The sequence below is a fragment of the Carettochelys insculpta genome, chromosome 22 (genome assembly GCF_033958435.1).
Source record: "Carettochelys insculpta isolate YL-2023 chromosome 22, ASM3395843v1, whole genome shotgun sequence".
Taxonomy (NCBI): Eukaryota; Metazoa; Chordata; order Testudines; family Carettochelyidae; genus Carettochelys; species Carettochelys insculpta.
The window spans coordinates 4624513-4642225 of record NC_134158.1 but is presented as its reverse complement, the minus strand read 5'-3'; the positions used below and the strand labels follow the sequence as shown (position 1 = coordinate 4642225).

Genomic DNA, 17713 nt, shown 5'->3' with positions numbered 1-17713 from the left:
CTGGGGGCTTGACCTGGTTCTGTGTGAGGTGGATGAAAGGAACCCCTCGGTGTTGAACCCGGCCCTGGCTGCTGCCAATTCCTTCTGGCAGAAGGGTAACAACAATAATACAACATCTGAGCCGAGTAAAGAGATTCAGCAAATCACCAGACGCCTCCCTTGGCCTAGTTGGCGGAAGATTTGGTACAAGCAGAGAAGAGCGGTTGCCATCACATTATGCATGTTCATTTTACACTCCAGTAATGTCCCACCTCAGCACAGGGAGGTGCTGGTCTGTTCCCTGTTGGGGCTGGGGAGACCCCAGTGAGCAGGGAACCAAACTCTCCACTCTGCTCCCAGCAACTGATGCCAGGAAATGAAAAAGGACCAAACACATCAGAATTGTCTTTCCTGCTCTATTTACTGTTAATACCTGACAGACCCCAGTGAGATCTCAGGACACAGATCGGTACAAATCGCATCGAGCTCCTCCCCCCACCCCACCCCCTGGTGACTCTCATTAATTAATTGTGTCCTGCCCCCGCAGCAGCCTGTCTGTTAGTTCTGCCCCTGCTCAGCCCCACATCTGCCTCTCAGGGCCCCTCCTGCAGCCCCAGGGGTTCATCTCCCTCCCACTCCTGTCCCTGGGCCTGCAGGGATGGGGGGGAAGGGGCATCCAGGGGTCATAGAGCTGAGCTAGGGAGATGGGGAGATGGGAGTCCTCCAAGCTCACAGAGACTGAGGCCAGAGAGGCTGATTTCAGGGACACAGTCGGAGCTGGGAGCTACGGTCCCACACCCCCAGCCAGGGCCGGATTCTCCCCCCAGGGACGGAGCCCGGTGGGAAAGTGAAGATCAGGGCCTGAGTAGCAGCATCGATAAATGTCACCTGCCCCCAGTCACAGTCCAGACACACCCGGATCCTGCAGGGGGCCCGGCTCAGGGGCAGGGGGGTCACAGGGGAGGTGAGAGCCCAGAACCGATCATCCCACCGCCGCACAGCCCAGATCCCTCCCTCAGGGCTGAGGCTGATCCGTCCCTTCCTGCTCACAGACTCTCCGGCCACCCCCACAGCCCAGCGTCGCCCACCCCCGACCTCCACCTCCCAGCAATGTCTCCCCGAGGTGAACCCCTCACAGCCCAGCACACAGGGCCGAGTGTCGAATCTCTCCGGGTTGTTGGGCAGTCGCTGCCGTGTGTGTGCACATCTCACACTTTTCCCACCCTCAGACAGGACGAGTCGGGGATGAGCCGTGTCTGGATCCAGAGTCACACGGGCTGCAGGGGAGAGAGAATCAGAGCGTGAGGGGCAGAGCTCAGCCCTGGGGGAGGGTTTGATGGGGTCCGTGACAGAATCGGGCCCAGCTGGAGAGTGACTCGGGGAATCTCCTTCCCCCAGGCTGTGACCGACAGCTCTGAGATCTCAGCCCAGGGCTGGGGAGAGTCACTCACAGGCAGGACCGGGTCAGGGACAGGGTGAAAGGATCGGCTGGGCCAGGCCTGGGGCTCAGGATCTTTCCCCTCCTGCCCCCACCTCTCCCTGGGGAGGGACCAGAGACTCTGGGAGCCCCGGCAGATGGTCCAACTCAGTGACCATTGGCAGAGCTCCCCTCCCCCCAACACACACCTTAAATCTCCCTGTGTCCCAGCTGCCCCTGGGCTGGACTTTGCTCTGGGGCCTCCCCACTGCACCCGGCCTGCTGGGAAATGTCACAGCTCAGGGAATAACAGGCCACACGCGACCAGGATAGATCCTGCCCTGAATATCACAGCTCAGACAGCAACAGGTCCCCTTTACCCGTATTGAACCTGCCCTGAATATCACAGCTCAGCAGCAGAAGAGTCCATTAGCCTGGGGCAGGGAGGGAGGGGTTAACAGAGGGGAAGGGGGTTGATGGTGCAATGAGACAGAAGCTCCGAGTGTGGGGGGAGAAGGGGGATGAGGTTTCTGTGGGCCTCTGGGCGAGAACATGTGAGGGCCCCTCCTGCTCCTGCCTGCTGTCCCCCAACTCCTCATGCTTCTGTCATGGGAATGGGGTCAGGGCACAGGGCAGGTCCCTCTATACCTACCCAGTGCTCCAGCTGGAGACTGGGCAACTCCCTCACCCTGACTGCGCTCCCTGGCTGGAGTGCTGGGTGGGTGGAGCAGGACAAGCCCAGCAAGACCCCAAGCCCTGACCCCGCTCCCAGCAGCAGTGCTGGGGGGCAGCAGACAGAGCTGTCCCAGGCTCATAGATGCCCATTTTTCCTGGGCCCCACAATCAGCCCTGGGGCCTGTCCCTGTTCTCCCCGTGGCTAATTACCCATTGCAGAGGGAGGGGGAGTGTAGAACAGCGACTGGTGGAAAGAGGGAGAGGGCCATGCTAGCGATGGGAGGAAAGTGATGTCCTGTGTACCAGAGACAGGCGCAGGCTGGGATAATGGTGGATGCAGAGAGCCAAAAAGAACAAGTTCCTAGCTCTGCTCACAGGAGCTCCCCAGGGGTGTGTAATGGCCCCAGGAGAGCCCCTGGCTCTGATCCCGGCTCTGTCCCTCTGCTTGTGTCTGCTGCAGGGGCCACCCACAGACACAGCCCCTGTCACCCAGTCAGAGTGGGGTCACTGCACAGCTCATGGCTTTCTTCAGAGGGGAGAAGTGGAAGGAGAGAACAGAGAGGTGACAGGCCACATCCGCACAGGGTGATCACACAACCTCCCTCAGGAGGATCTGATTTGGTACAAAAGATTCTCCTCAGTGGAAGGAGAATGACACTTACCAATTTCCATATTTGGTTTACCTAAAGATGAAAGAGACACACACATTGTTTGTTAGGAGTTTCCCACTTCTTGGCCATGTTGACGCTAGCCCAAAACTTCATATTCAGCGCCTCATTCGCATGCAGGCGGCCGCGGCACTTTGAAATTGCCATGGCTCCTGCCACACAGCTCATCCAGATGGGGGTCCTCTTCGAAAGGACCCCGGGAACTTCGAAATCCCCTTATTCCTATCTGCACATTTTACAAGGTTACCCTAAAAAACTAACTCGCCTCCAAAAAGAAGGAGAATAGTAAAAAACCACGTCAGGAAATAAAGGTAAAAGGGATTCTCTTGGAACAAGTTAAATGTAATGCAAACAGCTCCCCAGAGTTCCACCAATCCCCACAGGAGGAGACAAATTTCATAGAAAACCTTCTCAGAGGAAGGAGAATGACACTTACTTGTCTCTTCATTCAGTTTGTCTGAAATTGAAGAGAAATAAACGTTATATATAATATAGATGCATGTGTGTGTTCGGCATTTCCATTTTCTCATGTTTAATTTCTCCTTATCCTCAGACAACCATGAAGATGGAGAGAAATCAGCATCCTCTTTTGGATGTTACACAAAAACATTCAGTGGTCCCCTCTGGGCTTAAGCTCTGTGACTCTATTGTCTACCAGTTTTACAAATTAGCTTTTGCTATGAAATCGATCCAAATTAGTGCTTCCCCATGTCTTCAACTGTATATTTGAGAGAGTTTGACTCTTTCTCTGTTTGATCAAGAACTGCTCCTAAAAGGGAAGAGCTACTACCACCAGATTCGCTGTACGGCTTCTTCTAATCAGAGCTTAATAAAATATAAGGGTTTGGTAGTGCCAGGAAAACGAGATGTGCCTGGAATGGGATTGCTTCTCATAAAACTAAACTATCACCAAATCAAGGACAAGTCACAAAATTAACATAACTGAGTAAATGCTGAGAGACTGAAGCAGGATGAGCCAGAAAAATTGGACCAACCTGACTTCTTTCTCAATAAGCCTTACAGAAATTTGGAGGAATGTTCTGTTTTGGGGCAAATAAATCAACGCTTAAGGTTTGAAGACTAAAAGAGAATGTTAGTGGAAACCACATTAACTGCTGTCCTTTTTGTTAAAACAGTGAATGAAAAGAGTTTATTGTGACAAAAAAATACCCACATGGTGACATTCCCCTTTATAAAATGTACTAAAAAAGCCAATGGAAATATGTGAACAATCCCTTGTTTAAAAAAATCCAGAATAAAAATTGATTTAATCAAAACAACAGTGTAATTTTGAAAAATGCCATAATTGAAATAAAGCAGGAAACTTTTCTGTTTATTTCCAAAGCACCCCCTAATTGAGGGAAGGACCTGAGCATTGCTGGGTAAATCTGCTAGTCAGCGCGTAATCGGGATGACATTTCAGACATGGGAAGGGTTAGACGGAGCATCCCAGGGGAAATGCAGGATGACCTGCCCATGCCCCAGGAGAAGGGAGCTGGGCAGTGTTTCTTTCCCTGTGTCGGTCCTTTCTCACTCTCACAGGAACTGGAATTGCAAAGATGGTTTTGGAAGAAATAAATTTTTGAGTTAATCAACCTGAGTCTGTTGGACCCCAGGTTTGTGCCATTCTCACCCCACAATTAAATAGAAGTAGAACCTGTTTGTGAACCAAGTGAACAGAGCCTTTTGCATTCCATTGTCCCAGATGCTTAACTCACTTTCCCCTCCTAGAGCCCTTCTAGGTACCTTTGAACTTGCTCAGAGTCTCAGAGAGAGCAACAGTTTTCATGGAAAAACCACTGACTTGTCCTTCCAATTCAGGGGAAATCTCCTCTGGGGGCTGGAACTTCCCCTTCTCACACCTGGACAGAAACAATGTCAGATGGTGATACGGCATTTAGTGACTCGGTTCTTCAGTTCTTGCCAGTGAGTCTCTGCTCTGAGGCGCTGGGAGTTAGAATCCCTCGGCCTCTCCCAGCCTGAGAGCAGGTGCAGCACAGCCCAGGGCCCTGCAACATCCCCCTTGCAGGCCCCATTCATATTCTAGAACTACGGCCTGGAGAGACCAGCTCTGGGGACAAAAGGGGAATTGCGTCTCCATGGCCCATTCACTCCTTGGCCTCCAGGCTCTGAGGGACAGGATGCTGCCAGTGGAAGTGCTGTAGAAATCTGCCCACTAGGAACTAGACTCAGACACCAATTCACCCAGTGCCCAGCAGTGACAAGCTGATGTTCCAGCCTCATAGTCCTGGGGCAGCCGGTCCCCCAGGGAGGTGACACCTCTAGGAAACACTTGAGGTCAGACTTTGCCATTGAGGGGATAATTGTCAAGTCTGTGCAAGCGTGAGACCCTCAGGCTGGAGGTGATCAGGGATATTTGCAGCTTGGATGTGACCTGCCCCTAACATCTCACTGTAGAGCCCTGGGGAGATTGGGTGCTATCATCATCTCCAAGATATTTGCCAACACTGAGACGTGGGATGGGGAGTGAGAGCCACGTACCTGCTCAAGGTGCTTCTGACGTTCTACAGAGGAAGGAGAGAAAAGAATCTCAGTCCCATACAACACACACAGGGGATCCCAGGGAAGGGAGTTTGCAAATCTAGGGAAGAGGGGCCCTGCCCTGGCCCCAGGGCCTTGGATTCCCTGAGCTAATGGGGCTTTGCCATCTCCAATATCTCTGTGTTTGTAACTTGAGACTTCTGACTGTTGGACCCCAGAGCTTACGATTCAGGAGCCTCCCTTCCCTGTGTGGGGAGCTGGGACATTTGTTACCACAGGCACCAGCTTCCACTTCTCCCAGGGGGTGCAGAACCCCACTCCCACTCCACCCCTCTAGCAATGCCACACTTTGCCCCACCTCTTCCTGCCCCTGCACTTCCTCTTCCCCTTCCCCTTCCCCATCTGTGCCCATCCCCTCCCCCCAGAACACCCTGGACCTGTTTCTTTCCTCCCCACCCCACATCTCCCCCCAGCTGACTGTGGCAGGCAGGACGTGCAGGGAGAAGTGGAGGAGCTGTGGCTGGTGGGTGCAAAGCAACAACTTATTTTTTTCTCTGGGACCTCCAGCCCTGGGCCACACACAGAGTCTCTGTGTCTCCCTCAGTCTCACCTGCAGGAATTCACTCGCTGGCTTCTGACACTTCCCCTCCATCTCACCCATCAGCTCACTGAGACGGGAAATCTGCGCAGAGAGTTCACGGACATTGTCATTCTGGAGCCTCACAATCTCCACCTCCAGCTTCTCCAGCTGGGCCAGCAGGAGTCGCTCTTGTTCCTCCAGGAACTGACGCAGCTGCTGGAATTCCCACACGATTTTCTGCCTCTCCCTTTGTGTCTGTCTCTGCAGGAAGACAGGGGAAGGGCTGGTCAGGGACATGGGTGGAGCCTGGGCCCTGTCATGGGGAGCTGAGTGTGCAGGAGGGAGAACGTCTTTGAAAATCCTGATATCTGACTTTTGACTCTGTTCTGTGCACACAAGGCAGAAGAGTCTCTCGCGGTTTCCCCCTTTGTTCCCAGTTGTCTCTGAAAGGGAGGTTGCCAAGGCTGCCATGTTAGCACATTCTGTCATTCACGGGCTGTGGGAGTTCAGACCCCGAGCAGCAGCAGGAGGCCGGGCTCAGCGCAGCACCGACAGAGACGCAAGTGGAGAAAAAAGAAGGAAGTGTGTGTGAGCAAAGTGAGCAGACCCAGCAGGCAGCACTGCCTGGGGACAGTCCGTTCCCTTGGGGAGGGTTTGTGCGAAAGGCACAAGGGCCAGACCAGGGTTTCCCAACCTATTAGTTTTGAAGGGGGTCACCACTGGGCAGTTAAACCAGCCAATTAAACACAACTGCCCTCCTGCGTGTGAAACAGGAATAGGGCAGAGATTGGGGGAACCAAAGGAGCAGCGCCCAGCTCAGGTGAGGTGGTTGGAGGGGGAGGGTGGGGTTGGGGGTTGGGAGGCTGAAGCCTGGAACTGGGGCTGAGAGCTGGTCAGGGCTCCATGCCCCAACCGGCTTCCAGCCGTGGTGGTGGGAGTCTCCCTTGCACCTGGCTGGGGTTCCCGTGGCTGGGGCTGGTGGCTGGGACTTCACACCTCAGCTCCCTGTGCCTCCGCCAGCCCCTAAGTGACTCCTAGCCCCGACTGTGACTCTCCTAACCCCTGTGTGACTCCCCCAGCCCCTTCTAGCCCCCTCCAGCTTCAGTGACTCGTAGCCCCTGAGTGTGACTCCCCTAAACCCTGTGTGACTCCCCCAGCCCCATCTAGCCCCCTCCAGACTGAGTATGACTCCCCTAACCCGTGTGACTCCCCCAGCCCCTTCTAGCCCCTTCCAGCCTCAGTGACTTATAGCCCCTGAGTGTGACTCCCCTTGCCCTTGCATGTGGGGTTTAAGCCGGGGGGAGGGTTTGGGGACGAGTGTCTTTCCACCACCACAGCTCTGGTTAACTAGAGTAACTGCAGTGTTATTATTTTATTAATGTATTTCCCCTGTTCTATGCAATAACTATTGTGAATCTACACATGAAAGCTGCGTCTACACGTGCACGCTACTTCGAAGTAGCGGCAGTAACTTCGAAATAGCGCCCGTCGCAGCTACACGTGTTGGGCGCTATTTCGAAGTTGAAATCGACGTTAGGCGGCGAGACGTCGAAGTCGCTAACCCCATGAGGGGATGGGAATAGCGCCCTACTTCGACGTTCAACATCGAAGTAGAGACGTGTAGACGATCCGCGTCCCGCAACATCGAAATAGCAGGGTCCTCCATGGCGGCCATCAGCTGGGGGGTTGAGAGATACTCTCTCTCCAGCCCTTGCGGGGCTCTGTGGTCACCGTGTGCAGCAGCCCTTAGCCCAGGGCTTCTGGCTGCTGCTGCTGCAGCTGGGGGTCCGTGCTGCATATACAGGGTCTGCAACTAGTTGTTGGCTCTGTGTATCTTGCACTGTTTAATGAAAGTGTGTCTGGGAGGGGCCCTTTAAGGGAGCGACTTGCTGTTGAGTCCGCCCCGTGACCCTGTCTGCAGCTGTGCCTGGCTCCCTTATTTCGATGTGTGCTACTTTGGCGTGTAGACGTTCCCTCGCTGCGCCTATTTCGATGTTGGGCTGAGCAACGTCGAAGTTGAACATCGACGTTGCCGGCCCTGGAGGACGTGTAGACGTTATTCATCGAAATAGGCTATTTCGATGTCGCTACTTCGAAATTAGCTATTTCGATGTAGCATGCACGTGTAGACATAGCCGAAGGGGCACAATGTTATATGGAGTAAACAGTCACAGCTGCCCAGAATAAAGGGATTTAAAGCATTTTATATCCCGGTGCAAAATTAGCTAGTTATAGCTCTGCCCATCGCTACCCCACCCCTGTGTCTGAATTGCTCGGGGTCACCAAGTCTTCTTGAATTGTCACAGGGGTCCCCGTCTAGAAAAGACCAGGAACTGCTGGGCTAGACCAGGGTGTGCTGGGGAGAGAGCTGCCTTCAGGCTGGAGAAGGGCGAGTTACAGGCTGTGGCTGTTATTACCAGTTCTATCACAGGGTTTATTGTTGTTATTGGCACCCCAGCAGCTCCCGCAGGCCCCACATGAGATCTGAACTCAGGTATGTGGGGCCCTGCACAGAACCTAGTGAGGGACAATCCCTGCCCCGAGCCATTTACACTCTGGCTACGTCTACACGTGCCCCAAACTTTGAAATGGCCATGCAAATGGCCATTTCGAAGTTTACTAATGAAGCGCTGACATGCATATTCAGCGCTTCATTAGCATGCGGGCGGCAGCCGCGCTTCGAAATTGACGAGCCTTGCCGCCGCGCGGCGCGTCCAGACGGGGCTCCTTTTCGAAAGCACACCACCTACTTCGAAGTCCCCTTATTCCCATGAGCTCACGGGAATAAGGGGACTTCGAAGAAGGTGGCGTCCTTTCGAAAAGGAGCCCCGTCTGGACACGCCGCGCGGCGGCAAGGCTCGTCAATTTCGAAGCGCCGCTGCCGCCCGCATGCTAATGAAGCGCTGAATATGCATGTCAGCGCTTCATTAGTAAACTTCGAAATGGCCATTTGCATGGCCATTTCGAAGTTTGGGGCACGTGTAGACACAGCCTCTAACTGCAATGGAAGCTCAGGGCTTGTCTTCACACGGCTCTAACCCAGCAATCCCTGATCACAGAGACACTCACGATCCCTCCTTCACCAAGGCCATACAGGAGTCTGCCTCCAAACAGACCTCCCTCTGCCAGCCCTGATGGTTCATAACAATCGGCACCTACCAGGTACTCCCGGCTTTTCTCTTCTCCAGTCGCTTTCAGTCCCAGCAGCTTTTCTCTCTCTTCCCTCAGAGTCTTCAAACAGGCCTGGATTTTTCCCTGAGGAAACAGAAAGGATTTGGGAGGTTTTACTTTGGGTCGAGAGGGGGGAGGCGCTGGGTGTTTCCCCCAGAACTCAAGATAACTGTTAATCTTTGTGAGGTCAATACTCCCCAGGAGAGGACACGTTATTAGTGCAGCCCCAGGGCTGGTCACAGCCAGACGTGTTACCAATTCACGTTACGGCTTTTTAGTAATTTGTGGGAGATCTGGATTCTGCCCAAGCTTTGTGGGTACTTGCGAATTGCTGAGTGGTGCAGCACATTCCAGGGCACTGGAGTCACATGGGGGTGAATCAGCTGCTCCATCTGAGCCCTGTTGTGGGTGGGCTGAGGGCACCTGAGGCCCACACAGCGTTCAGCCCAGTGACCTCCTCTAGTGCCGGCCGCAGCATCTGCCTCCTCTCCCTGCTGGGCCTGGGGCCTTCAGCAGCGCGTCTTTCCCTCCCAACGGCTGCTCCTCTTCACTGCTCAGTGCCGGTCAGATGGGCCTCATAGAGTCACAGCTGCCTTTATAGTGGGTAAAATATTTAGGTAAAAAAGAATCTCACGCCAGCCTGGGTCTCCAGTAACGATCTCTGTGTTTCTTAGGACTTGTCTACACTGGTTTTGGTTTTATTTGTTTGTTTTCTAGAAAAGCCCCTTTATAGGTCGGGGGCAGATCCCACAAACCCCTGTGCCCACACTGCAGAGCTTGCTAGTCTGGTCTAACAGGGCATTTAACTCAAAACAGTAACTCCCCCAAAACAAACAACTTCCACTGACCTCCTCCCCCTTTCAATATTGAAACTAACTCAGTGTGTACAAAACAAAAAGCAGTCAAGTGGCACTTTAAAGACTAGCAAAATAGATTATTAGGTGAGCTTTCGTGGGAGAGACCTCACCTAATAAACTATTTTGCTAGTCTTTAAAGTGCTACTTGACTGCTTTTTGTTTTGATAGTGTATAGACTAGCACGGCTTCCTCTCTTTTACTATTCAGTGTGTACAAAGGAGAGGAAATTAAGATTTAATTGGCCTCTTGGGAGACACCTGGTTGTAGCTCTTATTTCAGATCTGGGCTCTCTCGTGTGAATGCTCCATATTGAAATACTCTGGCAGTGTGAGCGCTCTTCTCAGAAATAACTTATTTACCTGTTAGAACAGTGAGATAAGTTATTGCTGAAAACCCTGCAGTGCGGACACAGCCTTAGGGCAGGTCTACACGGGTCACGGAAGGGATGACCTTCTGGGGCGCTGTTTTGCACCTGCGTGAAACGGCTCGTTCTGGGGCCTAGGTTGCCCCCGGAGCTCCTTGCAAGCCGCACGGATGAAGGAATGCCGACCGGAGGAGCGCACCCATCGACATTTGGCAGTGAGGACAGGGACCAAAGTCGACGGCTGCAGAATTGATTTTCGGTACACAGCTGGTGTAACTAAAGTTGCGTAGCAGCCGCCGACATTCCCAGTAAGAGCAGACGTAGCCTCAGGGGATGTCAGGCTACTTTGAAGGCAGGCTAGAAGCAAAAAGTGAAGCTGGCCCAAATACTGGGCTGAAAAATGCCTATTGCTTGAATAGGCTCCCTCTCTCCCCACTCCTCCCCCACAGGCATCCGTTAAGCATCCCCCCAAAATGGAGGCCTGCACCAGGTGGCGGAGTTACACGTCTTTAACCCAACCACCTCCCAGACTTACAGAACAAAAAGCCATTTACTAGCCCTCAGGTTAATTGCTCAGTCATGAGGAAAACTAACCCCAGAATCTCCAGCAATGGCTGTTATTAGCACCTCTAACTCTAAACAAGCACATTATTTCCAACTACTCACGACAATTACACACTCAGCAGGTTTGAACATTAAATGTAATCGGTTACAAACCATCTTTTGTTCAAAGTATCTCTAAGTTATACAGATTTACAGTCACAGCCCATTTTCCATACAGCACAGGGGGGAGGGGTGTCCCTCACAAAGACAAACTTAAAAACTTCCTTTGTTGCCTTTTTGCCAGACTGCAGCATCACTAATTTGTACAGCAACTTCCAGGCCCTGAAGGCTGCACACACCGGAATGGTGCCATTGACTTGTCAGTAAAACGCAAAGTTATTACCCATCAGCCTGGACAGCAGCTCTGTACCTTGTACTCCTGGGCAGCCTCCTCTATGGGAACCACAGTGTGAGCGCGGTGAGCCCGGGACTCTCTGCAGATCAGACAGATGAGGGTTTGATCCTCTTCACAGAACAGTTTCAGAGCCTCCTGGTGCTCCCCACACACCCCGTCCCTGCCTGCTCCCTTCGCTGCCTGCAAACTCAGCCGTTTGGCTATTTCTGTAACATTGGCCAGCTGCCTGTTGGGCCGGAGGTGTCTCTGCTGCACAGTCTCTCTGCACTGAGGGCAGGAGGCGGCTGGGTCGGGTCCCTCCCAGCACTGGCTGATGCAGGCTCAGCAGAAGTTGTGCCCACACTCCAGAGTGACCAGGGCTGTGAAATACTCCAGACAGACGGGACATGTGGCTTCTTCCTGGAGACTTTGCAGGGGGCTCCCTGCAGCCATGGCTCCCTCTGGGCTGGGAACAGGGTGAGTTTCACTTTCCTGAGCTCACACTGTGCCCCACCTTCAGCAAGTGCTGGGCGTTTCCCTTCCTGGAACTGACTCTGGTTTGCTGAATTGGAAGGCACCAGTGGTAACAATTCCGCCCTGGAGGCTTTGGTGAAAAACGTGCCACTAGGGCTCTGGTCCTGATGTGGAGGGTCACTGAGGCTTCACAGGCACATGAGCATCCACTTGTCCCAATGAGCTTTCAGGAGCTTGGTGGGTCTGGGTGTCTAAGACGTCACCTGCTTCTGGACAGATCCATCAAAGAGAACCACAGACCCCCACCTACAGCCCCCAGCTAAAATCTCTCCAGCACTTCATCAGGGATCTACAACCTATCCCAGATGACAATTCCTCACTGGCAGAAAGCTGGAGAGACAGGCCCGTCCTTGTCTAGGGAGAGATGCCCCTCCCCAACCTGGAACACTTACTTACCCGCAACCCACACCCACACAAGAAACACTATTCCAGGAACCAATCCCTTCAGGAAACCCATTGCCAACCCTGTCCGCACATCTACCCTAGTGACATCAGCATGGGACCTGCTGTTCTATCCAGGGTTCATTCACATCCACATCTGTTAATGCGATATTGGCCGTCATGTGCCAGCAACGCCCCTCTGCCGTGTACATTGGACAAACCAGACTGTCTCTATGCAAAGGAGTAAATGGGCACAAACCAGACATCGAGAATGGTGACACACACAAACCAGTAGGAGAGCACTTTAACCGCCCTGGGCACTCAGCTACAGATGTGAAAGTTGCCAAACTTGAGCAAATAACTATGAACCAGACTGCAACGTGGATCTGCTGGGCTGGAATTCATATGCAACTTTGACACCCTTGGAATGGCTCTGAAGAGGGACTGGGAATGGCCATCTTGTTACAAGTCGTAGTTTTCCCCTGCATGTATTCTCACCTGCATGTATTGTCACTGTTAGGAGTAGGCCACATCCACCCTGACTTAACCTCCTCAGCACCGGCGTAACACTCCCAGCTCGGCATGTATATTGCAGTGTCTGTCATCTGAACATTCACATCATGAATCTGGCAAAATGACCTGCAGCCCACGAGAGCTTCAAAAATGTCCTAAAAAATGTGCTAGTTTTTTAGGTGCCACAGATCTCATTATTTGGCTGAAACTGACTAACATGGCTACTTCTCTGGAACTTGACAAAGTGATAGTCCGACTTGGCAAAACTCATTTTTTAGATACAATGTGCCCGTGGTTCTGTGAATAACCTGGTTAGGCCCAGTGATGGTATCTCCAGAATAGATCTGTGGATGAAGTTGGCAGCAGGCCTTGTTGCAAGGAAAAGTTCCAGGACTGGTGTTCCAGACATGAAAATACTCCCGGGTGTGTGGGTTACACGTTTCCACGAGCTGGAGAAGAGCATCTTGAGCATCAGAGACCCAGGGACAACCCAGGTGAACCCCCACTTGTAACTTCCCACAGGCAGATCTGAACCAGTGATCTCTGGAGCTTCGTGCCTGAGCCTCTGCAGTTTGAGCTAAAAGCCACCTCCCGCTTAGCTAAGGCTGTGGGGGAGACTCATTTGCTCTCTGTGTATGTGGTTCAAGTGACCCTGCGTGGGAGAGTGAACCACACCTACGTGTCCAGCATCAGAGAGGAGCCGCGTTAGTCTGTATCTTTGAGAACAACAAGAAGTCCTGGGGCACCTTCGACACTGACAGATATTTTGGAGCACGAGCTTTCACGGGCAAAGACCTGCTTCACCGGCTGCATGAGTCGGGGGGTGGTTTCCAGAGGGGTATTTAAAGAGGGGGGTCCCAGGAATAGGGAGGGTCAGAGTTGAGTAATCCAGCTTGGTGTGCGCTCTGCCTCCTCCTGCAGTGCAGCGCCCCTCAAGCCAGCTCTGACTGGGGTGCGTGTCTGTCCGTCCCCTTCTCCTCCCAGGTCCCAGCTGCAGGGGGAAAGGGTCACCTAGTAGTTCTGGTGTGACGTTACTCTGAGCACATGCACGTTCCAGGCCCTGCTGTGTGAACTCAGGCAAGTCGCTTCTCTTCTCTGGGCCTGATCGTTCTCTCCTCTAAAACAGACATTGCAGCCCTTCCCTGACTGCAGCACAGCGCCGTATGCGAGGGGCTCAGACTGTGCAGCAGTGGGGCCAGATAATGACATGCGGTAGCTGAAGTGCAGCTGTTCCCTGTCTGTGACGGCATCAAACTCCAGAAAACCCCACTCGGGTGGGGCGGGGCACAAACTCTCCTGATTTCCCACTGACTTGTTCACTGGCGGCTGTTTCTCCAGATACCCCGGCTCCAGGAACCCTGGGTTCTGTGACAATGGCAGCTCCCACTCTCACACCGGTCAGCTTCTCTTTCTCATGGCCGAACAGAAAAGTTTAAGACTGTGACCAGAGGGACTCCTGAGGGCTTGAACGCCAAGAAACAGAAAGACCAGGCTGTATCAAACCACAGAAAACGCCACTCTGGGGCTGTCACAAACTTTCCTGTTGCAGACACCTGCTGCTTTTTTGTAAAATGTTTGCTGTTGCAGTTATAAAGGCCAGAGATTTCAGTGCCATCCTGTGTTGGACAGCTGGTGTACTGGGAATCCCAGTGTCTCTTTCTAGCCTTTTCTATCCTCTTTCATCAAGCTTTGGCTCCCTTGACACAGGGCGAATGGCTGGAGGGCCAGGTGAGAAGACACAGGCTGCTGGGTGATCCCAGGGCACAGAAGCTGTGGAGTGGACTGGGAAGCCGAAATCCTGCCTCACAAAATCTTTTTTCAAAACTTCTGCAATCCTACTCTTTCTTCAAGCTTTGCATTGTTCCCGTATTGTTCTCAGGGATACTATGTAATCAAGGGAGCGGGGAGAGTGGCTGGAGGGCCACTTAAGACTCAGACACCTGCTGCTTTTTGTAAAACCTTTGATAATCCAGCTACAGGTACAGTTATGAAAAGCAATGCAGTTCTACAAGCAAGGGATTTCAGTTCATTTGGCAATCTTTGTGTGCTCTACTTTTCCTTCCTTCCTTCCTCCTGGAAAAATGGCCGTTTGCGTAGCCCTCATTTCCCTCCCATAGAAAGCAATGTGGTAAAAAGACATCACATAGGCACAACCACTTGTGGGGCATTTTTTCACGTGCTGTACCAGTGAAAATACCCAGAATGCTATAGGGCTGTGGGAACTGTGGGGAAGGTTCCCACAATGCATTGCTACAACAGTTGATGTTTGGCAATTGAGTGTGGCAGTAATAAGATGAGTTTGTGGGGAGCGTGTGAGGAGGTGAGGATACTCAAATTTGAATTTATAAACCCAACCGTACAAAATCAATTTTAATTAATTCAAATGTATCTCTTAGCGTAGGCGTAGCTGAGTTTAAATAAAAAGCGGGCCTTGTTTGAAACATTAATTCCAGCTTAACCAAGTTTTTGGCCTGTGTATTTTTTTAATATCACTGGACTCAAAAGGCTTAGATTTTTATCATGTGATGTCTGTAAATATTTAAAAAATCTTTCCATTTATAAAATTTAAATTTCACCGATGGGCCCAGTAACAACAGCAAGAACTCATTAGACTTTGATTTACACACACTTACCTTGCAAATGTTGATATGTGATATTGACAACCTATTTTAATGCTTTAGTTTTCTGAATCTATTTCTCACATCACTAAATAGTTATTGTCTGACCAAAGTATTGTCTGATTCCCTCTTAACATCCCACCACTGTGAAAATCTGAATTTATGAACACCGGAATTAAATAGTAGAGATGCAGATGTGCAAGTGTGAAAGTTTAATTAAACATAAATTGCTTAAAACCCTGTCAAAATTGTATCTAAAAAATGAGTTTTGCCAAGTCAGGCTAGCACTTTGTCAAGTTCCAGAGAAGTAGACATGTTAGTCAGTTTCAGCCAAAATAACAAGGAGATCTGTGGCACCTTAAAAACTAGCACATTTTTTAGGACATTTTTGAAGCTCTCGTGGGCTGCAGGTCATTTTGCCAGATTCATGATGTGAATGTTCAGATGACAGACACTGCAATATACATGCCGAGCTGGGAGTGTTACGCCGGTGCTGAGGAGGTTAAGTCAGGGTGGATGTGGCCTATTCCCAACAGTGACAGGAAGGTAAGAATACGTGAAGGGGAAAACTACGACTTGTAACAAGATGGCCATTCCCAGTCCCTCTTCAGAGCCATTCCGAGGGTGTCAAAGTTGCATATGAATTCCAGCCCAGCAGATCCACGTTGCAGTCTGGTTCATAGTTATTTGCTCAAGTTTGGCAACTTTCACATCTGTAGCTGAGTGCCCAGGGCGGTTAAAGTGCTCTCCTACTGGTTTGTGTGTGTCACCATTCTCGATGTCTGGTTTGTGCCCATTTACTCCTTTGCATAGAGACAGTCTGGTTTGTCCAATGTACACGGCAGAGGGGCGTTGCTGGCACATGACGGCCAATATCGCATTAACAGATGTGGATGTGAATGAACCCTGGATAGAACAGCAGGTCCCATGCTGATGTCACTAGGGTAGATGTGCGGACAGGGTTGGCAATGGGTTTCCTGCAGGGATTGGTTCCTGGAATAGTGTTTCTTGTGTGGGTGTGGGTTGCGGGTAACAAAGTGTTCCAGGTTGGGGAGGGGCATCTCTCCCTGGACAAGGACGGGCCTGTCTCCCCAGCTTTCTGCCAGTGAGGAATTGTCATCTGGGATAGGTTGTAGATCCCTGATGAAGTGCTGGAGAGATTTTAGCTGGGGGCTGTAGGTGGGGGTCTGTGGTTCTCTTTGATGGATCTGTCCGGAAGCAGGTGACGTCTTAGACACAAAGACCCACCAAGCTCCTGAAAGCTCATTGGGACAAGTGGATGCTGATGTGCCTGTGAAGCCTCAGTGACCCTCCACATCAGGACCAGAGCCCTAGTGGCACGTTTTTCACCAAAGCCTCCAGGGCAGAATTGTTACCACTGGTGCCTTCCAATTCAGCAAACCAGAGTCAGTTCCAGGAAGGGAAACGCCCAGCACTTGCTGAAGGTGGGGCACAGTGTGAGCTCAGGAAAGTGAAACTCACCCTGTTCCCAGCCCAGAGGGAGCCATGGCTGCAGGGAGCCCCCTGGAAAGTCTGCAGGAAGAAGCCACATGTCCCATCTGTCTGGAGTTCTTTAAGGACCCAGTGATTACAGAGTGTGGGCACAACTTCTGCCAAGCCTGCATCAGCCAGTGCTGGGAGGGACCCGACCCAGCCACCTCCTGCCCTCAGTGCAGAAAACCTGTGCAACAGAGACACCTCCGGCCCAACAGGCAGCTGGCCAACATGGCAGAACTCGTCAAACGGCTGAGTTTGCAGGCAGCGAAGGGAGCAGGCGGGGACGGGGTGTGTGGGGAGCACCAGGAGGCTCTGAAACTGTTCTGTGAAGAGGATCAAACCCTCATCTGTCTGATCTGCAGAGAGTCCCGGGCTCACCGCGCTCACACTGTGGTTCCCATGGAGGAGGCTGCCCAGGAGTACAAGGTACAGAGCTGCTGTCCAGGCTGATGGGTAATAACTTTGCATTTTACTGACAAGTCAATGGCACCATTCCGGTGTGTGCAGCCTTCAGGGCCTGAAAGTTGCTGTACAAATTAGTGATGCTCCAGCCTGGCAAAAAGGCAACAAAGGAAGTTTTTAAGTTTGCCTTTGTGAGGGACACCCCTCCCCCCTGTGCTGTATGGAAAATGGGCTGTGACTGTAAATCTGTATAGCTTAGAGATACTTTGAACAAAAGATGTTTTGTAACTGATTACATTTAATGTTCTGACCTGCTGAGTGTGTAATTGTTGTGTGTAGTTGGAAATACGCCCTGTGTGCTTGTTCAGAGTTAGAGGTGCTAATAACGGCCATTGCTGGAGATTCTGGGGTTAGTTTTCCTCATGACTGAACAATTAACCTGAGGGCTTGTAAATGGCTTTTTGTTCTGTAAGTCTGGGAGGTGGCTGCTTGAAAGACATGTAACTCTGCCACCTGGTACAGGCGTCCATTTTGGGGGGATGCTTAACGAATGCCTGTGGGGGAGGAGTGGGGAGAGAGGGAGCCTATTCAAGCAACAGGCGTTTTTCAGCCCAATAT

General features: G+C 51.8%; 1 protein-coding gene and 1 pseudogene across 1 annotated transcript in view; one reads left to right on the top strand and one right to left on the bottom strand.

Annotated features, from left to right (window-relative positions):
- Positions 1–738: 738 nt before the first annotated feature.
- On the bottom strand, positions 739–11603 carry LOC142024888 (zinc finger protein RFP-like; annotated as a pseudogene).
- A 5099-nt stretch (positions 11604–16702) lies between these two features.
- The window catches only part of LOC142024631 (uncharacterized), a 72932-nt gene continuing 71921 nt past the window's right edge, over positions 16703–17713 (top strand). The window contains 1 exon segment of the mRNA XM_075016772.1: positions 16703–17119. Within this exon segment, the coding sequence (XP_074872873.1) occupies positions 16703–17119 (417 nt within the window).